The sequence below is a fragment of the Halichoeres trimaculatus genome, unplaced genomic scaffold (genome assembly GCF_033239565.1).
Source record: "Halichoeres trimaculatus isolate MK-OKI-2021-1 unplaced genomic scaffold, fHalTri1.1 fHalTri1_scaffold_62, whole genome shotgun sequence".
Lineage (NCBI taxonomy): Eukaryota > Metazoa > Chordata > Actinopteri > Labriformes > Labridae > Halichoeres > Halichoeres trimaculatus.
Window position 1 is genome coordinate 149,917 of NW_027437241.1, and position 20,583 is coordinate 170,499.

Below are 20,583 nucleotides of genomic sequence, written 5' to 3' on the forward strand. Positions count from 1 at the left end.
CAGTGAAACACAGGGCGGCGGATCTGCCAAAGTCTGAGTTTTTCCTGTTGAGGAGCAGCAGTTCATCCATCTTGTTTGACAGAGAGCGGACGTTGGCCAGGTGGATAGACGGGAGCGCAGTGCGTAATCCCCGCTGCCTCAGTTTCACGAGCGCGCCTGCTCGCTTCCCGCGCCGGCGTCTTCTGTAAACTCCATACAGAGCTGCTGCTCCTCCGACCAAAACATCTGTAAAGTTCCCTGGTTCAGTGAAAACCGGTGGAAAAATTGTACCAGATGTCAGGCCAATGTTTATGAGCTCTTCCCTGGTGAAAGTGACCAGAGAAGGAGAGCAGAGTGCACTGAAAAAACACAAAAACGCACAAAGTACGAGAGAGCGCAGTACCGAGGCGACCATCCGCGGCGCCATCTAGATAATAGTTTTATAGCTTGTTTCAAATTGTTGTATAATGTAGGACGCATATCTTAAGTGTTCACCCTTTGGAAACCACAGTAGGGTCACCATAATTATAGTGCAGTAACGAGTAACTTTGTAAAATGTATTCATGTTCTCGTTCTGCCAATTTTTAATGCTCCTCTTGCTTTTTCTGCATTGTTGCAGGGCAGTCATGCTGATAATATTTTACAGTCAGCCAACCGCCTTTTACAACTACTCAACTCATCAGGTCAGCAGGGTTCAGCAAGTGTTGGAGTCACAAATCAACAAATGAGGTTTAGTATTGAAATTTACTTTGTGTACATATGGCTTATACTACTCATACATTTTAGATGTATTGATTATTAATAGATTTTCTTGGATACAATTCTGCAGAGAACAGAGACGAACAGAACCAGTTCAAATGGAAATGACCAGGTGAAGAAAAGTTTGTTTAAGTTTAAAACATAAACTTCTCACTTAAGGCTAATATTAAAGTAATTATGAAATGAGCGAAGTTATAGCAGGACTTGATAATACATAATCTTCTAATAATGTCGCATATGGTTGTAGTTAGTGTTTTTTGTTTGTTTGTTTTCTGTAGGTCCTTTCCAGGTATTTTCACCAGGGGCAGGGAAAAAAGGCGATTTCCCACAGCAAGTCCTGTTCCTGCCAGGAGGCCTAGGCCACTGGATGTGGCTTTCTATTTGTTGCCAAAGCGATGTGAAAAAACTCCAAAAGAGGAGGAGCAAATAGTCCATATGCATGCAGGACTGGGCCGTAGGACTGCTCATCTAGATGAAAGCACAACACATGAGGAGGTAAAAACATGCAATTGTTAACTTAGTATTGTAGGTTTTGAATTATATGGATTTTTTAGAATTCCATGCAGTGTTATTGATGCTCTTCATGATTTCAAGTTTTGACACTATTTTTGGGAAAGATTATATGTGTATACATTTTTTGCTTACAGTTATGTGATGCCCTCAAAGTTTTATTCCCAAAATTGGGGTCAGTTACTGGTGGGTGGCTGCTCTACAAACCTTCAGGTAGGCCAACACTAGTTTGTGTGATACTGGTACTTTTTCATAAAACAAAATACTTAAAATGTATTCTTCACAGTAACCTCTATACTTTGAACTCTGCATGTTTAATATCAAGCATATCTGAGCTGAGGTCAGAGAGCGCAGACCTCCACCAGCACCACAGTCCTCACTCAGATTGTAATTTTCACCATTAATGTTAGTCCTACCTTTATTTCATCTAACTATTTAAAATCATTGACTATGAAAACATACCATTAGCAAGTGGATTCATAATCATATCTAATTTAGTTCAGTGGTTATTCAAAAAAATTGCATTTTTCATCATGCTGGATCCAGACGGTGATCAGGATCACTCCCAAAATGTAATCATTTGTTTCTTGTCCCAATCCTGACATTTCCTGAAAATTTCATTGAAATCCGTCCATTTTTTTTTTTTAGATATGTAACGAACAGAGAAACAAACAAACAGATGCTGATTATTGCATAACTTCCTTGGCAGAAGTGGGAAAAAACAAAAAAAAAAAAAAAAAACACCTGGTTTGTTTTAGGTTACTTCTTCAGCCTGGTCTGTTCTGATGACATATTTAGGTGCTTTGACTAAATGTTTGGATTATCTAATAACTTTTGATTGTAATGTAATCTTCCACTCCTGCTATCTGTAGGTGGATGGGGGAGCCGACAACTCAATCTTGTGACTCCCAGTGATACTGGCTATACTGGCGTGATGCTGAAATCTTTAAGTCGTGGGTGTAAAAACCTTTACATTGCCCCAATCCAAGAAGAACTCAGCACAAACCCCCTGCCACTAACTGATGTAGCATTCAGCAACATGCCAAAAGCCACATGTCAGAAGTGTGGATTAGAAGTTCCCTTCCACTCCTGACAGAGCACATCAAATCTTGTGACGTCATGGATTTCTGTAGCGACGATAACCTGGCCAATGGGGAAACCAGTCGGCTTGAAGAGAGACAGTGTAAGAACTCTTAATGTTCAGCTTTTGTGAGTATTGGTATTGAAAAAACAGAAACCCCTTTTTTGAAAATAACACTCTTCTCAACCTCTAATCAGCAGGTGTGCAGGAATGTCCTGTCTGCACGAAGATGATTCCTACTGATATCATTGAGGTACATACTTCCTCGTGTGTGGAAAGGTATCTATGTACTTTTTATTCTCATTGTCTTTTCAGTCTTTGTCCTGCCTATTCTACAGTTGTAACAAAAATAATTTTGTGAGGGTAGAAGGGCAGGGAAAGAGGTGACACATGAAAGCGTTACATTTGAGGGAGACCAAGAAGCAATGCCTGGACCATCCAGATCTTCTACAGCTATTACAGATGGTAGGTGCTGTTCAGGCTTAGCAGTAGCATAGGAAAGTTAAGGAAGATATAATGTTACATCCGAAATTTTGAATTCTTTTTGCTGTCTCAACAACAAATATTGGTAATGAAACAACCTTATTTCCTTTGTTTTCATATTAGACTGGTTAACCATCACTGACCCCAGCAAGGCCATTTCTCAGTGTGCTGGCAGTTCTCTGCGTAATCATGATACAGAGAGTCCCTTACTTCTCAGCATGGACATCAGAAAAAGCCTTGAAGAACAGGACATGGCACTGATCTCCTTCTACAAGCGGCCTAATGTGGAATGGGGACGACCCCTCAATTGCAAACTTGAAGGTAGCTTCAGTTAAAAGCTACAATTGTCAAAATCTAACTCACTTATTTACCTTGTGCTTTTGCTACCAAAATTGACATTGTTTTACAGGAGATACTGCTATTGGAGAGGGCGTAACCCATTTTTTCTTCTCAACATGCATAGAAAAACTGAAGTCAGGGTTTTGCATAAATTTTGGTATGTATTTTTTTTTTAGCATTTTCAGCATTGTCAAATTTCTAAAAGCTCCTCTTAATGTTGGCCAGACTATCACCAAAATAAAATGCAGTTTCTGAGGAATCACTCTCATACACACCCAGGGGAAACACAAATGCGGACAGAGCCATGTTCATTTCAGTGTATCGCCACATTTATTCTGTGGTCTCCACAAAGCTACAGTGCCACCTATGGACCAAACTTAGTATAGCACTTCTGGTAATCCAATATACTACAAGGCCTATTTCTTCTTATTGTTCTTGATTAATGTTTTTTATGTCTTAACAGCAGGTAAAAAGCTTACACGTCTTTTTGAGGGGGAGCCTGGGCATTTAGTCCCCTCAGCTTCTCACTTTCTAGTGGAGAGTGAGATGTTCATGATGGCGGGGAGAATGATAGGCCACTCCTTTCTTCATGGAGGACCATGGGTGCGTCTCAAAGCTCCAAAGTTCCATCCTTCCCTCCTCCACTTGCGTCGTTCTCTTGCGTCTTAGTCCCTCCCACCAGAGATGCATGGGAGAGACGCGAGGAAATAAAGAGAGGAGAGAGGAACGGAGGAGATTCGTTTTATAGAGCAATGGGACATCCTCTCCTTCGGAGCGTCACATGAAGCGACAAGTTTCAGTGATGACGGCATCAGCTGATCACCTCTGGATCATCTGTCAGTCAGCTCTAACAGCTGTTTGTGCATCTGGGCACGTGCGCTGTAATAACTCTGATCAAACAGAAACAGTAACAGAGATTTGTCTGTTCTTTTAACCAGTTAAACACACACGTAACCATAAAGAAAACTTGCTCTCTGTTTATTCTGTGTGCTGTTTAGAAGCTCACGGATCACTTTTCCGGTAAAATGCGTAATTGTGAGATTATTTATGAATTATTTATCCTTTATCTTGAGCCCATCTGATCGTGAACTCTGAAGCTTCAGAGTTCACGATCAGATAAAGTGGGTTATATTACTATCAATATGACCCACCTTATTGTGTCTCAGGAAGATATTATTGATCAGTCAGTTTTTTGTATTAATCCTCTGATTATATTGATTTGATGATGGTTGTGTTCAGTGTTTTGTGATCTAAACTCACAGCAAACCCTTTAATACCAGATTTATGATCAGTTTCTGAACGATCCTCTGTGCCCGTCTTCAGCTCGTCTTTTCTCTCATTAAACTCCGTTGTGTTTGTGAAGTTTCATGTGAAGTCTGAGCTGCTGCAGCGTCCAATCAGAGAGTGATATTCCATATGGGGGCGTGTCGGTCAGTGAAAAGACTTCCGCAAAGCCGGCTCTCGTGGGTGCTTCCCAATGTGCCAAAATGCAGTCTCCTATCTCCTCTCTCCTCCACGACACCGGAAGTACTTTGTGAGCAGCCATATTGGAGGACATTCCAAAGCGCCAAATGTGCTCGGAGGAGAGAGGAGAGAGGAGACTGAGCTGGAGGAGGCATAATCGAGGAAACACAAGTGCAGGCTTCGCGGAAGTCTTTTCACTGACAGACACGCCCCCTTGTGACGTATCAGAGCCGGCCACAAAGCGTCAGCTGTCCACATGTGTGAAACGTGAGCACCATGGAGCAAGATAGGCTGTTTAAGTGTAAAGCCTGGCTCGCACTTCAGCATTCTCGCCCGATTTAACCCAGATTCGGTCCTCCCCACAATCAGGGAAGAAATCTGGTCGGGGACTAAAATCCACCCCGACGTTCGGTAAAGATTATCTTCTAGTGTGAGCTGTTGACAGATGAATCTTTGGCCCCACGATCGTCTCACAGACTCGTCAGAGCCGCCCCGATAATTTTCCAACATGTTTGATATTTATCTGGATGATTACAACATTCATTCTCACTGAGGATGACAACAGACAATTAGAAAGAGCCCCAGAGACCGGACAACAGACAACAAGGCTTAAAGTGAAACTGAAAGGCTTCGGGTCAGCTGACTGCGCGCTCCACTGGCCCACTCCAGCCAGTTCAATAATGCCTTTAAAAATAACACATAACCACGCAATTTTCATACAGTAGCAAACTATTGTTTTATCAGTGATCGGTGTGAGATCATGCAATTTTTGGCTGATACAGCAACAGTTTCACCTCTGTCCCTCTGCGTGCGCGTAATGGATGAAAGGCACCGCTGCAGACAGCTCTGCTTCTCTCTCCTCCTGTCCCACCAGTGCGCTTAGCAGTGCTTATAGCAGAATAAACACATTATTTATGAACACAAAGTGGCCCCAATATAAGAAGTAAAAACTATCACTCTGGGGACGTTTTCTTTTTCATTCATGAACATATTCATGTTAAACTGATCTAAAAGTGAATATGAATTTTCTGTGGTCGAGCGCCCTGTTGTTTACATTATTTTCTTTAATTTAGTTTCTCCCGTGCGTTCAGACCGGTTTATCCAGCTGTGACGCCGCCATCACTCCAAGACTGACGTCATGTGACGCTCCGGAGGAGAGGACATCTCAATGCTCATAAAATGAACCTCCTCGTCTCCTCTCTCCTCTCTTCGTTTCCTCGTGTCTCTGGCATGCATCTCTGGTGGGCGGGACTAAGACGCAAGTGGAGGAGGCGAGTGGAGGAGGCGTGGATGGAACTTTGGAGCTTTGAGAAGCACCCCGTGTCTCGTCGATCATAGCTCCTCCGATCAGTCTCCTCTCTCCTCTCTCCTCTCTCCTCTGAGCGCAATTATCGCTTTGGGACAGTCTTCAAAATGGCGACTGGGAAAGTACTTCCGGTGTCGTGGAGGAGATAGGACGGAGGAAGCACGAAGTTAACGCATTGAGACGCACCCCAAGTCTTCAGGGACTCAGCCCTGCTTTTGTACATATTCTGCTTGGTGGGAGTCCTGACACTGCCACCGTTACATTGGAGGACTGTCCAGACCTGGACATCAGGGAAACAATTAGGCTTGTATGTTTAATTAAAAAACAGTTTTCTGTCTTTCGGTAATACGTTGTACAATGTGGATACCTTTTTATTTGATCAATCTTTATTTGTATAGCGCCAATTCATAACAAGTGTTATCCCAAGACACTTAACAGTAGAGCATAAAACTCTTCATTTTGTGGATACACATATAAACATATATAAAAACTAGTGCTGTCAGACGATTAAAAAAAATAATCTAATTAATTAGCGGATTTATTATTAATAAATCTAATTAATCACATTTTAATCTCATATCTGCTTAAAGTACCCTAATAAAGAATTTGAATTCTAGGATATTATAAAATTTTTGTGCATGACTAATCAAATGAATACACTAAGAAGTGAAGATTTATAAATCCACATTTTTATTGGTGATTAAATAAAACAAAAGTCAGGGCAACTTGTCCAGAAAATTCTTAGCTCAATCAGGCAACTCAAATTTCACTTTCAGTGTGTTTCATAAATCAAATTCAAAATAAGAAAAAGGTTGAGGACATCCAGCAAACCAGTTAGGCCTGATGCATTATTAAAGAATGTAGTAAAAATATAGATAAACCAATTCAATAATAAAACAAGACTAAGTCTTAAATATGCCATTCCTGTTGTCACCTGGGCTTTGTTTTGTTTGACTAGAGACGCATGTGTGAAGTGACGTGCCACTGCCATGTACGAGTCCTCCTGCTGGCCAATATTAAAATGTTTGTGTGCTATGATTAATTGCGATACATTTTTATGACGCACTAATTTGTGGTGTAATTAATCTAATTAATGCACTAAAGTAACTGCCCTATAAAAAACAAAAACACATATGTATACAAATATATACTCCCAACACCAAAATGAATCCGTATATCCCTTTTATTGTGTATCCATTAGGAATGTGTGTTAATATCAGCAGAGTATTTGTATCAGCCCACAACATGCCATCACTAACTGCCATCTCTGGTATCCATTGTCCTTGACGAGATATTTTACATCCCTTATTGTCTTAAAGCTTGAAGGGGGATCCATACTGTCTGATAAAGATAAACAAAGCATCCAGGACTTGGCCTTTGCATGGGACCTCCCTTCCCTAACTGAGAACAACAGGAGGTGGCTTTTTGAGAAGCTGTTGATCCATGCTGTGAGTGAAACTTAGTTTGATAAATGTCTATCCAAACAGACTGTACATTTGTTTTTGAGTCTTTTGAGTTACTTTTTGGTAAAATAAAAAAATAAAAAATACTGCACTTTTTCCTGATGGTTTCTGTTCTTACTCTCTTTTTACTTTTAACAGGTAATAGGACGTGTGACACGGCAAATAAAACAGCTGAGACAAGGTCTTAAAGAGACACCATTGTGGACACTGATGACCAAAAGACCTGACACAGTGGCCCTACTCTTTCCTAAAGATGTGGCAGGAAATGTCTGCGCGGAGGTTGAATTTATTTTAATATTATCTTTTAGTGCTGTAGAAAATGTTTTTTATACCTTGTAGGCATCCATTACTGTCCATTTTTGTCTTGTTCTTGTTACTGATGTATTCCTATACATTACTTACAATTGACATCATTGGTATCAACCAGTTATGTTTGACCAAAGAGTGTAATGAGTATTGATTTAAGAATCAAAATTATTGTCTTAGTCATTCTATTTTCTTTTTTTCAACATAGGTACTTCTTCAGCGAATCACATGGCCTCGTGAGGATGACAGTGATGATGAAGACTGTTCCATCGAAACTAAGTGCCGCATGTCAGGCTATCTGCGACAGTTCATAACCAATGGTAAGTTTACTCGTCTTAGGAGTTTGTCTAATCTTCTGTTAAGTTAAGCTGTTTGTGCAATAGTTGGCTATTTATTCTAATGACTAATCATCACCCATTTGAATCTACTTCGTAGCAACACCAGCTGAACTCACCAACTTGGTGAAATTCTGGACCGGATGGGAGGTCGTACCACAGAGTCTCTCTGTGGAAATCATTGGGGGCAGATACCCCACATCATCTACCTGTTTTGAGACCTTGCGCATTCCAGGGCATTATAAGGACTACCCATCTTTCAAAAATGACATCCTGGCCTGTATTTGCACTTGTCATACTGGATTTGGTCTTGTGTGAGCTACATCTGGGCCTCAGTTTATGCTTATCAGACATAGTGGCTGAAGTTAAATGTTGTTTTCAAGCTTAGGTGTTCATTATGTCTTGAAGTTGTACAGATATAGTTCTCTTTCTTTTATCTCAGACATGTAGATTCTTCACGTACCTTGACATGTTTCGGCGGAAACTTCCGCCTTCCTCAGAAGTGTCAACAGATGATAGATATGACGTGTTAAATCAGCTGGTGTTATGGAGGTGTGACTCTCCTGTTAATTTTTCTGACGGGGTCACGCTGTCCATTCCCCTGAGCAGGACGCTGCTCCAGGTGTGTGAGAGCATATATGCCCCCACCTCCCTGTGCATCGTCCCTGGGTCCCGTTTCCTGTTTCCTGAATTACGAATAGGGAAGCCATTGAGATCAGGAAACAGGGCCCAGGGATGATGAACAGGGAGGTGGGGGCATACATGCTCTCACACACCTGGAGCAGCGTCCTGCACAGGAGAACAGACAGCGGGACGCGTGACCCTCCTGTCAGAAAATTTGACAGGAGGGTAACACCAGCAGATTTAACACGTCACACCTATCATCTGGTGACATTTCTGAGGAAGGCGGAAGTTTCCGCCGAAACATGTCAAGGTAGGTGAAAAATCTACATGTCTGAGATAAAGGAAAGAGAACTATATCTATGTTTTCAAGCTTGTTCAGATTGATCTGACAGTACATTAAAGGTTCAACACAAAACAAGTCTTCCTGATCATTTTATTTAGGTATCTTGAAATTGCTCACAAAATTGAACTGCAGATATGTAGATATCACAGCCCAAAGACTGGGATGCAGCTCTTGGGTTGATTGCATCTCTCAAAGATGTCAGTTGTTCATCAGTCAGTGGGCATGCAGTGTGTGGAACAATGACACTCAAGTGATCATCACAAGGAAGTCCACTTTCTTCCCAGTCAATGTTGGGGATATCCATGCCCTACAAATAGAAAGCATTTTAGATTGTATAAAGTAAAAGTGGACACACTTCAAAATATTTTGTGCTTTTAGCAGATCTGATTCAATATCTTTAATTAAATGATTTGTTCTAATTACACATATGCATAACCTCTATGCTGTCTGGTCCCGGAACTGGATTATGTGTGCGACCAAGTTCCCACAGCTGGTTAGGAGTCATGTGGCTCTCTGTTCTTAGTGAATGGTTGTCCCAGCCACTGTGGAAAGTATCGAGGTCATCCTGCAGGCGTGGGAGGAACACAAAGTGGCAGCAGAAGAGGTGCATTTCATTGGCGATGCTGAGGAAGCCCTCTTCTTCAAGGTAGTGGAGAACATCATAGTAGATGCAGGTTACAGCTGTCCACAGGTCTCTCCACAGCCGCTCAATTCTGGAAAATGTAAATACATTTTTAAAAAATAATCAAAAAAGTGTTTCTAATTATCTGTTTAATTTGTTTAAATAATTTTATCCCCAATGGATGCACAAAAAATAAATGTTAAAATATCAAATATATTTCAAACAATGAATTTCTTTATTTTGTATTTTTGCACAACCCACTTAAGATTTAGAACTTGTTTCATACATACTGCATGTCAATACAGCCTATGCATATGTGAAAAAAAATTGTACATGAAAGTTCCCCAGTAAGTAGTTGTCTGCCAACATACTACCACAGCACAGTATGAAAGAGGTGGCAACCTAGCATCTGGTATCACTATTACTGAACATACCGTTGGTTATGAACACTCTTCCCGGATATAAATGTTTGTATGTCAGTATGTTGCTCTCTTTCCTCCTTTTCTAAATTGATGAGACTGTGAAGCTGTGTCAGTTCGTTTAAAATAGCTGGACAAACAGTCAATTGACCTGACAAAGCATTCAAAAACACAAGTTCTTGTGTGCAAGTAAACTCCAAGAAGTCTAGGTCCAGAGGCATACGTCCCAGAATATTCTCCAATCGAGAGCGAAGCCTTTCCAAAAGATGATTAAGCAGTTGCTCCTAGGAGAGAAAAAATTAAATTAAAAAAATTACCCATAGAAAAGCAGACCCATGATAAGTTCTACTATTTAGAGAGTGCAACTTGTAATAGTAATTGCTTCAGATACTTGAACAGTTTAAAATTAGATGGCTATTGACAATTATTACACAACAACTCGACAGTGACCTTCTGATCCTCACTCTCTACATTTATAACTAGCAGGTATCTGCGTGAAAGAGTCCTTTCTCATGCGCAACCCTAAAGTGGTATATAAAATGAATGTTAAACTATTGTATCACAAAATCAATCTAAAATTCACCGGATGAAAGGCGAATCTGGGCCTCTGCAGGACAATATTAATCATTTACGGCTGTCATGTCCCACCTCGGTGAAGTTCGTTTCAGGTTGGATCTTCCCAGGCACCTGTTGGTCCTTATATCCATACAACTGCTTAACCGTCGAAGACCCAACGCAAAACTAACTTCACAGCGGTGCACAACCAGACTGCTGCGTAAAGCAGGTAGGTCCGTGGAGATATGCCCGCTGTTCCCCCACCCCCATGCACCCAAGGGCGGCGGCCAAAAGAAAACTGACTAATGTAAATTACGTTATACTGCAACCGTGTATCACAGTTTAAATGTCGGTGTTTAAAGAGCAACTCGGGTTTTTTGACACCTGGACCTTATTTATAGGTGTTTGCATGCTCTATACTCATTCAGACAAACATCGTGCAGCTCGGAGTCCTTCAGAAGTTATTTAGATCCAACCGATTTTAGCCGCACTTCGCGGAGGCCATGGCAAGGGAGCTTCGGCGCGGCACATAATCTCTGCAAAATCGCTCATTTCGGCTATATTTTGTCATCCATCGCTATCCATCGTTATCACAAACACGCTCCTCTTCTGTTGCCATAGGCGAACACTGTCCACAAGCGAACCACCAGTTCGCATTGAGTCGTGGACATGCTAAATAAGGTCCAGGTGTCAAAAAACCGGAGTTGCCTTTTAATGTCAGTAATACTCACCGAAGCGATATCTCTTCCGTTGCTCGACATGGCTGAGTAGCCGGTTTCTTCTTGTCTCGTTTGTTTGTATGTTTTTTTTTTTACTTCTTTTGTTCTCTTCCTACGTATTTTTCTCCTTCTGTTCGCTGCTCCTCTTCTCACGGTACCTCTTCTGCTTTGCAAAACGAATTGACCCTTGGTGACCTGTCATGGTGTCAAATGACCAGTGGAGCGTAACCTGATTGGCTGAGCGTTGTACGACTTGACCAAGGGATCGATTGCTTCTCCTTGGTTACCCGGATGTTGAGACTGGATTATTTTTGACACTGAATTTCCTGACACTGAATTTTCTGGCACCGAATTTCTCGAGACATAGATATTTTTTTATGTTGAATTCTTTTTAACACTGATTTTTTTTCGACTGGATTTTTTGAGATGTTGAATTTTTTTACACTGAATTTATTTCAACATGGACAAATATAAAAGGAGGAGAATAACCAATCAGCGCTTGAAATTCGATGTTTTTTAATATTCAAAGTCCAATTTCGATGCTGAAAAAATTCAGTGTGAGAAATTCATGTTCAAATCCTGATGGCACAGTTATACTTCCATACCCTTTTACCCTTAATGTTTACAGCCTATGTTGATCTCAGGACCAAGAGAAAAGCCTTTGACATTGTCATGGCAGTAAGGAGACTTCAGGAGGAGAAAAAAATTCTTGTCATGGAGATGAACCACCATTGGAAATCTCTTTCAGCTCATGGTAAATCTCTAAAGGGACAGTCCTGCTTGGTTTCTGGAGCAGTGATTCAAAGTATGTATTTGAATTTCACATTGCATGAATGTGCAAATCAAAGTCTGCTGATAACATTACTAAAACTGTTTTTAACTCTTAATGTTAATTTAAGATTCACCATGGAACCTAAATGAAGATGAGTTACAGGGTCTGCACAGTGTCATTGGAAAAAAGCAGCAGAAGATCAGAGAGATGATGACTCATGCAAGACGCTGCTACCTGCAAGTTTTGTCTGGAGCAGAGGACATCGACTTCCTGCAAGATGATCAGGCTGATTACTCTGATAGTGATTCTGAAGGTTCAGATGATGCACTGTGGAAGCCTAATCAAAGGGCCTTCAGTGCTTTTAACTTATTCACCAAAATCAGATGCTTAAAAGATCCATGTATCATTTCATATGGACATTACAATCAAAGCAACAATATACAGGAATTCAGTTGGATGGAATTTGGTGCTGCGGCAGCACGGTGGAATATAGCTGAGCACTTGGAGCTAACACAACCTGATGCTGGTTTGTGGATTTTTCATTTTCACTGAATGTTTTTTAGCAGGTTTGAATGTTTTGCATTTTATTATTCAAAATTTCAACCTCATGCAATTTTTATGTATGATTTTATTGAAAATCTTTAGGACATATTTTTTGCTGTGATTCTGAGTACTTCATCAGTCTGGTTGTCTTGTTGTCTTCAGCTGTGATGTGACTTACCAATTTGCATCATTTATTTTGTTTTGCTTCTTCTTGATAATAAAGACTATTTTTGCAAACTTGGCTTTGTGAATTCATAAAAACTTGGATAATCCTTGAAAATGTCATTGCTTAGCAGGCTTTGGTGTTCTAATAAAAATGTAAAATTGTGCTAAAAGAATGATAATATTAAAAATAAATGCTTCACTGTGTTAAGCCTTGGTCCTATTGAAATCATTGAAACAAAACAATACATCCCTCCAGAGCAACCTAAGATCTTTTTCAATATTGGAAGCAATGAAATTACACATCGATCCAAAAAAATGTGGACAATGGGCCTAAATTTATAAATCCCTGTATCTACATTTATAGAACAGAAAGTGCATTTCATACTTCGGAAACCGGAAGTGGTAAAAGGACCGTTTCACATTTTTAGAAAATTAAAAAAATTATTAACAATAGAACAGCATATTAAAATTTTTTTAAATAAAAACACTCAAGTGGTTTTTCTGTAAGTAATTAGGCTAACAAGTTTTTTAAATACATTATCAAGAAAGAACTTTAAAGGTGGCCCTATGCTCCCTTCAAATTTAGAACTACAACCTTTGGATTGATTTGCATGAAGCAATATGGCGCGGTTGGCGGGAGTTGTAGTTTTTTTTCTTTATGAAATATTAGTGTTTGATTATCAAAAAGTGGCAGTTGTTAAAACTGGAAAAAGTAGTACACTCGGACATATATGATGATGATAAACCAATGTATATAATCAGATTTCACATATCAAATTTCTTAATAGGAGAACTTTAATTTAACCCTTTTTTATTGTGCCCTTATCTGTTGATTATATCCATGTGATAGCAGGGCTCAAGAGGTTTCCATAACACTTTGTACCATGTCTGTACCCCTTTCTGTTGATGAGTTATAACCATTTGAATATCCTCAGAAGTCAGCAGTCAGGGGCTTGTATTTCAAAGCAGGAAGCATGTAGAGCCTTCATACTGACATATGTTACTCTCCACTTCAAGACCTTTCCAACGATGTATGTGGTTTAGATATCAGACAATTTTTGAATTTTCAGATTTCAGGGCTGCAGGCCGGCAGATGAGTGGGTTCGGAAAGGGACTTGACAGTCAACTGATAAAATTAGACTTTAAGCTCTTTTTTTTTCTTTTTTTTTTTTTTTTACTTTTTTTTTTGCATTTATTTTGTAATTATGTACTGACCAAAATGAGACAGCCTTAGATTGAGATAGACAGTGTTTAAAACACTTCATTGTCTTTTTTACACTCCTTACATACCAAAAAAGATCACACCCCAGATCTTTGTGAAAAGTGTCTGGAGGTTGGTAGCTACTATCAGTACCTCTGGCAATGTAAACTGAGTAAAAGGTTTTGAGGTATAATCTCTCAAGAACTAAGTAATATCTTTCTTGCAGGTTGAATTTTAAAGGGACCCAGGCTTTTTGTGGTCGGCCTGCCATCTAGACATTTAACACTTACACACTCACAGCTTAATCCATGTGACAAGCTACTGTTATGGACCAAGTGTCTTCTGATTTCTGATTAACTCGATAAAAGATTTACTTTCAAATGTCAGTGATATGCAGAGATGGTCAGGGTTCTCCTTCATTCAGAATTAGTGTTGTATTGAGAGGCAATCAGAGGTGTTTTACAGAGCTGTGGTCTCTTCTTTTTGATTATTTGCTGACGGATCAGTCAGAGATCGATGGCCAAGCACCTGTAGAATAACATTAAAGTTCATTTTTATTCATTCATGTTCTAGACTGCTTATCCTTTTTTGGGGTCGCAGGGGGCTGGAGCCTATCTGAGCTGTCATCGGGTGAGACTAGGGTACACCCTGAACCAGTTGCCAGCCAATTGCTGGGCAACATAGGGAGACATACAACCATTTTCTTTCAGACTCACCTAAGGGCAATTTGGAGTCACTAATTAACCAAATGAGCATGTATTGGTCTGTGGGAGAAAGTCTGAGTACTCAGAGAGAACCCATGCATGAACAGGAAGAGCATGCAAACTTTACATAAAAGAGTCCTGCCTGACCCAGGGATTGAATCAGCAACCCTCTTGCTGTGAGGCACATGCACTACCTGCTGCACCACCATGCCGTCCAGTTTGTACTGAACTTGAACTTTTTATATATTTATCTATTTATTTCTTCCCAATCAAAAAAAAAAAATCTGTAATGTGATCTGATGACAGAACTATGATGCTATTTTGCTATATATTGTATTTATGTTCATTAAGAGATACTTTTCTTAACTTAAGCTGCCTACACTTTCACATAGTTGAGACTATCCAGCTGGAATAGAATAGAATGCTCTTTATTGTCACTCTCAGTGTGCTTAGTGTACAACAAAGTTGGAAGTGTATATGTCCTTTGAGGGGCCGATGATCTTCAGGGCTGTTTCCACAGTCTTCTGAGGCCTCGCTCTGTCTGCCTGAGTGCAGCTCCTGTACCAGGTGATGATGCAGTATGTCAGCAGGCTCTCTGTGCACGAGCGGTAGGAGGCCAGCAGCCTCCTGTCCAGATTGTTCTTCCTGTAGACTCAGGAAATGTAGCCTATGAGTCTTAATGAATGATGAGATGTTGTCTGTCCAGGAGAGGTCTTTCCAGATCTGGATTCACATGAACCTGACTGTGTGAACCCTCTCCATACACTTGCCGTTGATGTAGGGGGTGGCTTAGCACTGGTCCCCCTGAAGTTCACCATGTTCTCCTTCGTTTTTGTGGATTTCAGTGCCAAACTGCCAAACAAGTAAAAGGCTAAACATTTAATGCAGTAAATGTTGGATAATTGTTAAGATACTTCAGGGTGTGAAGGTACATGCTGATTTACAAGCCAGGCTCAGGGAATGATCATGATTAATAAAGTGCACTAAGACCATGATAGCCACTTAATGTTGTGTTCTTTCTCTTGTCATGAGTTCAAGATGATTGAAGGCAGTCATCGGCTCCTCAGGTCACCCCAAAGCTTGACTTTTGGCAGTCAGATGACTATTGAGTGTTACAACCCCCAGAGCCCCAAACTTGGACACCTTCAAAATATTTACTGTTTGCAAACAAAACAACAAAACATTATGACACCAAAACAACATTTAATAATCCAACAACTCATAACAGGGCCACACACTGTGAAAACATTGTTGTGTTAAATTGCTGTGCATAAAGTGTAATAGGCTGCTAATAACTGGATAAATTACCATAGCTGAAACTAAGATTTACCTCATGAAGTGAACATATTAGTGAACAAAGTATACAAATTGAACTGAACAAAACATTAAATGTGGAACTTTTTTACAACTTAAACTGATCGGCCGGTTCCCATGTGTCATCCCATGTCTTGCCGCTGCCAGGATAGGAAAGACAGAGACATAAACACAGGAAATAAAGATCAGAGGCTAAAATTTCTTCTGACATATCAAGAAATTTCATGTCTATAATTTCCTTAGTAAACCTGTCTTTCACATTAATAATTAAGCTCTAGTAGTGAATTTCAAATGAGATAGCAACCACTGGATCACAGCATAAATCTTTTGTCAATAGTTCAACATACCGGTTCATGGTCGCTTACGGAGCACTTACCATTGTGAGCATGGTGCCCACCCCACTTTCACTTCTTCTCTGCCCTGGAAGGCAAGCAATAAGAAAAAGGGTGCAATTTGTTAAGAGAAAGGTGTTTTCTTTCATAGACAGAGCCATAACACATATGTGCACTTTTAAGTAGCTAAGTATTATGTAGAAATTCTTTATCTATTCAAATAATTTCTCAAGAACATAGACATCACAGCATAAAGTAGAATCTTTTTAAAAATATGACTTCAATATAAATTTAGCCCTCAGTAAACATGACATACTATATGTAAGCCCAGGACTGGAGGGTGACTGATATTTCACAGACCATTTTTGGTACCAGCTACAGAGTATCAATGATGATAGTAAAGATGTCTGTGCAGAAACTGAATACTACAAGAAAGCAGACACCCAGCCATAGACTGTTCACCCTGCTGCCATGTAGTATAAAATATAGAAGTATCCACTGCTGTAGCACCAGACTATAAAATATGTTCTTTGCTCAGACTGTAATACTCCTCAAACTTCACAATGGTTTGGTATTAGAAACCATAAACTGAATATCAAATTAATTTCCTTTTGCAACACATTGTTACAGAGTGGCCAATAAATACAACCCAGAACCTTGCTTTTACATTGTATTTCACAATGAAGCCAAACATAACAAAGGAGAACATACTTACATTTACCAGGCTTCGATTGGACAACATCCTCATACTTAAACACCCTCTGCTTCCTACGTCTTAGGCATTCTAAAAATAGAGAAAAAAGAATCTTATGGGGCTAGCCTAGCAATTTGAGAAGAACTATATGCCTACATAATAATATAAAGGGATATCTAACCTTTCTTTTTCTTTGCTTTTCTTTGTTTTGGTGGGAGGACAGGGCACAAAGATGACACAGGATATGGGGGGGACTGAGACATGGGAGAGGATGAAGGAAGGTGAGACAATGTGGAGGCCAGAGGAGGAAGAGAGGGAAGGGGGCATGGAGGATGAGAAGAGGTGGAGGTTGGTGAAGGATTAGTAGAGAGGGGAAACGGAGGATGAGAAGAGGTGGAGGCTGGTGGAGGATGAGTAGAGAGGGGAAACTGAGGATGAGAAGAGGTGGAGGTTGGTGGAGGATAAGAAGAGAGGGGAAATGAAGGGGGAAAAGAGGTGGAGGTTTGTGGAGAATGAGTAGAGAGAGGAAACGGAGGAAGAGAATAGGTGGAGGCTGGGGGAGGATCAGAAGAGAGGGGGAACAGAGGATGAGAAGAGGTGGAGGCTGGGGAATCATCAGAAGTGGTGGAGAGTGGTGGATGATGAGAGGAGAGGGGGAACGGAGGAGGGTAAGAGGAGAGGGGGGATGGAAGTTCAGTTGGCAGGCAGGATGTTGAAGGTTCAGAGGGGACAGAGGATGTAGGGTGACAGTTAGAAAGAGAAGAAGGTGAGGTATTTGGGATGAGGTGCAGGATGATTTCTTCCTCATCTCCTCCTGACTGTAGTGTCACAGGCTGAGCTGCTGGACAGCTGCTGTCCTCAGGGGGCCAAGGAACTGCTGCCGGTGGGCTGGTGACACTTGGGGAAGACAATCCTGCAAAAATGGAGAAAAAAATGTAAATATTCTCCTGTCACACCATTTTCATTCCTATGTTAAGGATAAAAACTAATTGTACCTGCATTCTGCATCATGAACTATTAGCTGCAGTCACATTAAACTTGTTGAGACAGATAATCCATCCCAGTGTGTGCTCATACTACATCCTTAGTTTATAAGACAGAGAGATGAAAAATCATGCAACCACACTGAGATGAACCATTGCACATTTTTGTGATACTAATCATCTGAATTTTGACTGGGAGTAAGTCTGAACACATGGTAAATGATCTGAGATTATTAACAGCATTGGCATCACTCAGGTATGGGCGTATCATTATCACGGTGTCCACTCAGATAACATGCTTGCCTGACATCTTTTGTTTCAGGCAACAGCAAAAGTTGTTCTCTCTAAAATGGCTTAGAAATAAAGAGGTTGCAATGTAGCAATGAGCTAGATGTAAAGCCAGGGGTCTGTCTTTCTCACTTTTTGACACTGATTTATTCATCTTGAGAACCACTCCTCCAATCAACACCAAACTTGGCTGATTTCTTGCTTAGAACCTTAAGAACTTTCAATTTTCAAACAGTTTGAGTAAAATAATATGAGATGTGTAAACATTTTCATTATTTAAAAAAATGTGTTAGTGACTGACTTCTGAATTCACTATAGGTTGCAGTGCAGCAATAATCTGTCATAATTCAGAGGATGACATAGTGAAGTTTCAGGTATGGAGAACATTCAAGTGACTTAGTATTTAATGACACATGTAGTATCACCAGCATTCATTTAACACAACTTATGAAATAGCTAAAATTGAACTGAAAAATAAGCTCTGATTGCATGTGACAAGCTTCTTAAAGTTTTCACGATATCTCCCTTTGATTTTTACAAGGTAATCTGGTTGAGCTATACTCAAGAAAGCTGCAGTGACCATTACCAGGGCATGAGAAACTAGACAAGCACATTGTTAATGGGCACTAACGTGACACAGAGTCCACCAACAACTACGCTATAGGACAACAAAGTATAACATATCATAAGATAGTTTTATTATAAATAATCATAGTCTTACTTTTCAATAGGTGCTCATGCAGTTTCTTCATTTTCAGAAGAAATTCTTGAATGATCCCATCAGTCGGTCCAATGTGATGGACCATGTCCCCATAAAATACTCCGTTCCTGCCTTGATGGGCCATAAACAGGACTGGATATTTGTCCAAGGCATTCAGCTTCAAAACCTGAAAGACAGATTTTGAAGGGAAGAAAAATTTAAGTCTGTTATTATACCTCAACTCGAGAAACCAACAAAACAGAAGTAAAGGCACGTGTTCATCTTTTTCTAGATTATACTATCCTCCAGTTTACTGGAGTATAATATTTTATATCTTATCTAGGGCTGTCATTTTAACGCGTTAATTAGATTAATTAATTACACCGCAAATTAACGCGTCATAAAAATTAACGTAATTAATCTGGATCCCAAACCCGCGAGGCGTTCAAAGACGCACTCATTTTCAAATGTCTAGCATTTACAAACCGTTTGTCCTACATGAAAAAAGTTGTGTTCTCGTCAGATTTTCAAATTTCTGACGGTCCCTGAATGTATCACATCTAGCAACATGCTTTGAGCCGAGGGAAGAGAGCGCTGTTAAAGGATAAGTTCGGTTCATACAGCTTTTACATTGTTTATAGAATGAAGTAGAACAAAATACTCACCCAGAAGGCTTATCTGATCCAAGGAGTGCTTCGGGAGATATTTAGATCCAAAATCGTGCAGCAGACGTCCGTATAATGGGATTCATCAGGGTATAGACAGCACCGCTCCTAAAACTGCAGTTCAGAGGTCATTACAGCCGCACAGCGCTGTCTGGAGTGACACAGACTGCAGCAGAGGACATCTGGGAGCCGACCATGATGGAATATTGGTGAAAAACACGAGTTTTTGGGCGATTAATGCAGTTTTAAGGAGCGGCGCTGTCTATGCCCAGATGGATCCCATTATACGGACGTCCGCTGCACGATTTTGGATCTAAATATCTCCCGAAACACTGCTTGGATCAGGAAAGCCTTCTTGGTGAGTATTTTGTTCTACTTCATTCTATAAACAATGTAAAAGCTGTATGAACTGAACTTATCCTTTGACGGCGCTCTCTCTTCCCCCCGGTTCAAAGCATGTTGCTAGATGTGATACATTCACGGACCGTCGGAAATGTGAAAATCTGACGAGAACACCACTTTTTTCATGTAGGACAAAATCTACAGAAAATCAACCGTTTGCTCTAGCTCAATTCTGTAAAAAACAGGTAATTTTACACTCTCTACTGCATCAAACAAGTCCTGAATTATCGAAAAAGGTCTTGTATTTAAATCTAAAGAATTATATGAAAATTTGCTTCCATCTTCCTGGTGTCATGTTTCAGCTTGGGGCTGCTCTGCACCAATCAGTAACAGTTTGTGTGTTCAGAGCATGTGAAACTGAAAATACTTCACTTTTCTTTGATCCAAGACTTGAATAAAGTGTTTTGTACATAGTTCCTCACAGTTTTTAGCCTTTAGCCCTGGTTCTCTTGACCTCATAGAAGTATAGAAGTTCATATTGCAGTGAAAATGGAGTCCACATCGAGTAAAAAT

At 40.2% G+C, this 20,583-nt stretch overlaps 1 protein-coding gene and 2 long non-coding RNA genes across 4 annotated transcripts; 2 read left to right on the forward strand and 1 right to left on the reverse strand.

Annotated features, from left to right (window-relative positions):
* Positions 1–1,157: 1,157 nt before the first annotated feature.
* LOC141786696 (uncharacterized) lies at positions 1,158–2,356 on the forward strand. The gene is made up of 3 exons (XR_012597926.1): positions 1,158–1,233; positions 1,386–1,461; positions 2,121–2,356. It is a non-coding gene; the product is annotated as an uncharacterized LOC141786696 (long non-coding RNA).
* A 5,220-nt stretch (positions 2,357–7,576) lies between these two features.
* LOC141786692 (uncharacterized) lies at positions 7,577–8,321 on the forward strand. Its single transcript, XR_012597924.1, has 3 exons — positions 7,577–7,663; positions 7,899–8,010; positions 8,126–8,321. It is a non-coding gene; the product is annotated as an uncharacterized LOC141786692 (long non-coding RNA).
* Positions 8,322–15,925: 7,604 nt separating this feature from the next.
* Positions 15,926–19,850, reverse strand: LOC141786697 (uncharacterized). Of its 2 annotated transcripts, none has more exons than XM_074665243.1 (6): positions 19,669–19,850; positions 19,025–19,190; positions 17,214–17,945; positions 17,054–17,122; positions 16,383–16,426; positions 15,926–16,146 (listed from the first exon to the last, which is right to left on the reverse strand). In XM_074665243.1, exons 2-6 carry the CDS (start codon positions 19,146–19,148, stop codon positions 16,129–16,131), a joined length of 987 nt encoding a protein of 328 aa, XP_074521344.1. In that variant the 5' UTR covers positions 19,149–19,190; positions 19,669–19,850; the 3' UTR covers positions 15,926–16,128. The 2 variants fall into 2 exon arrangements, with proteins under 2 accessions (XP_074521344.1, XP_074521343.1); XM_074665242.1 differs by lacking the exon at positions 19,669–19,850 and adding an exon at positions 19,490–19,612.
* Positions 19,851–20,583: the final 733 nt, after the last annotated feature.

What these genes read in the sequence shown, in the direction of transcription:
- LOC141786697 (XM_074665243.1), bottom strand. Translation starts at nt 19,148, where the DNA reads ATGGCCCATCAAGGCAGGAACGGAGTATTTTATGGGGACATGGTCCAT. An exon ending in AAAAGCAAAGAAAAAGAAAG is followed by an intron (nt 17,123 to 17,213) that starts GTTAGATATCCC and finishes CTCTATTTTTAG; the next exon opens with AATGCCTAAGACGTAGGAAG. An exon ending in CCAATCGAAGCCTGGTAAAT is followed by an intron (nt 16,427 to 17,053) that starts GTAAGTATGTTC and finishes CTTGCCTTCCAG; the next exon opens with GGCAGAGAAGAAGTGAAAGT.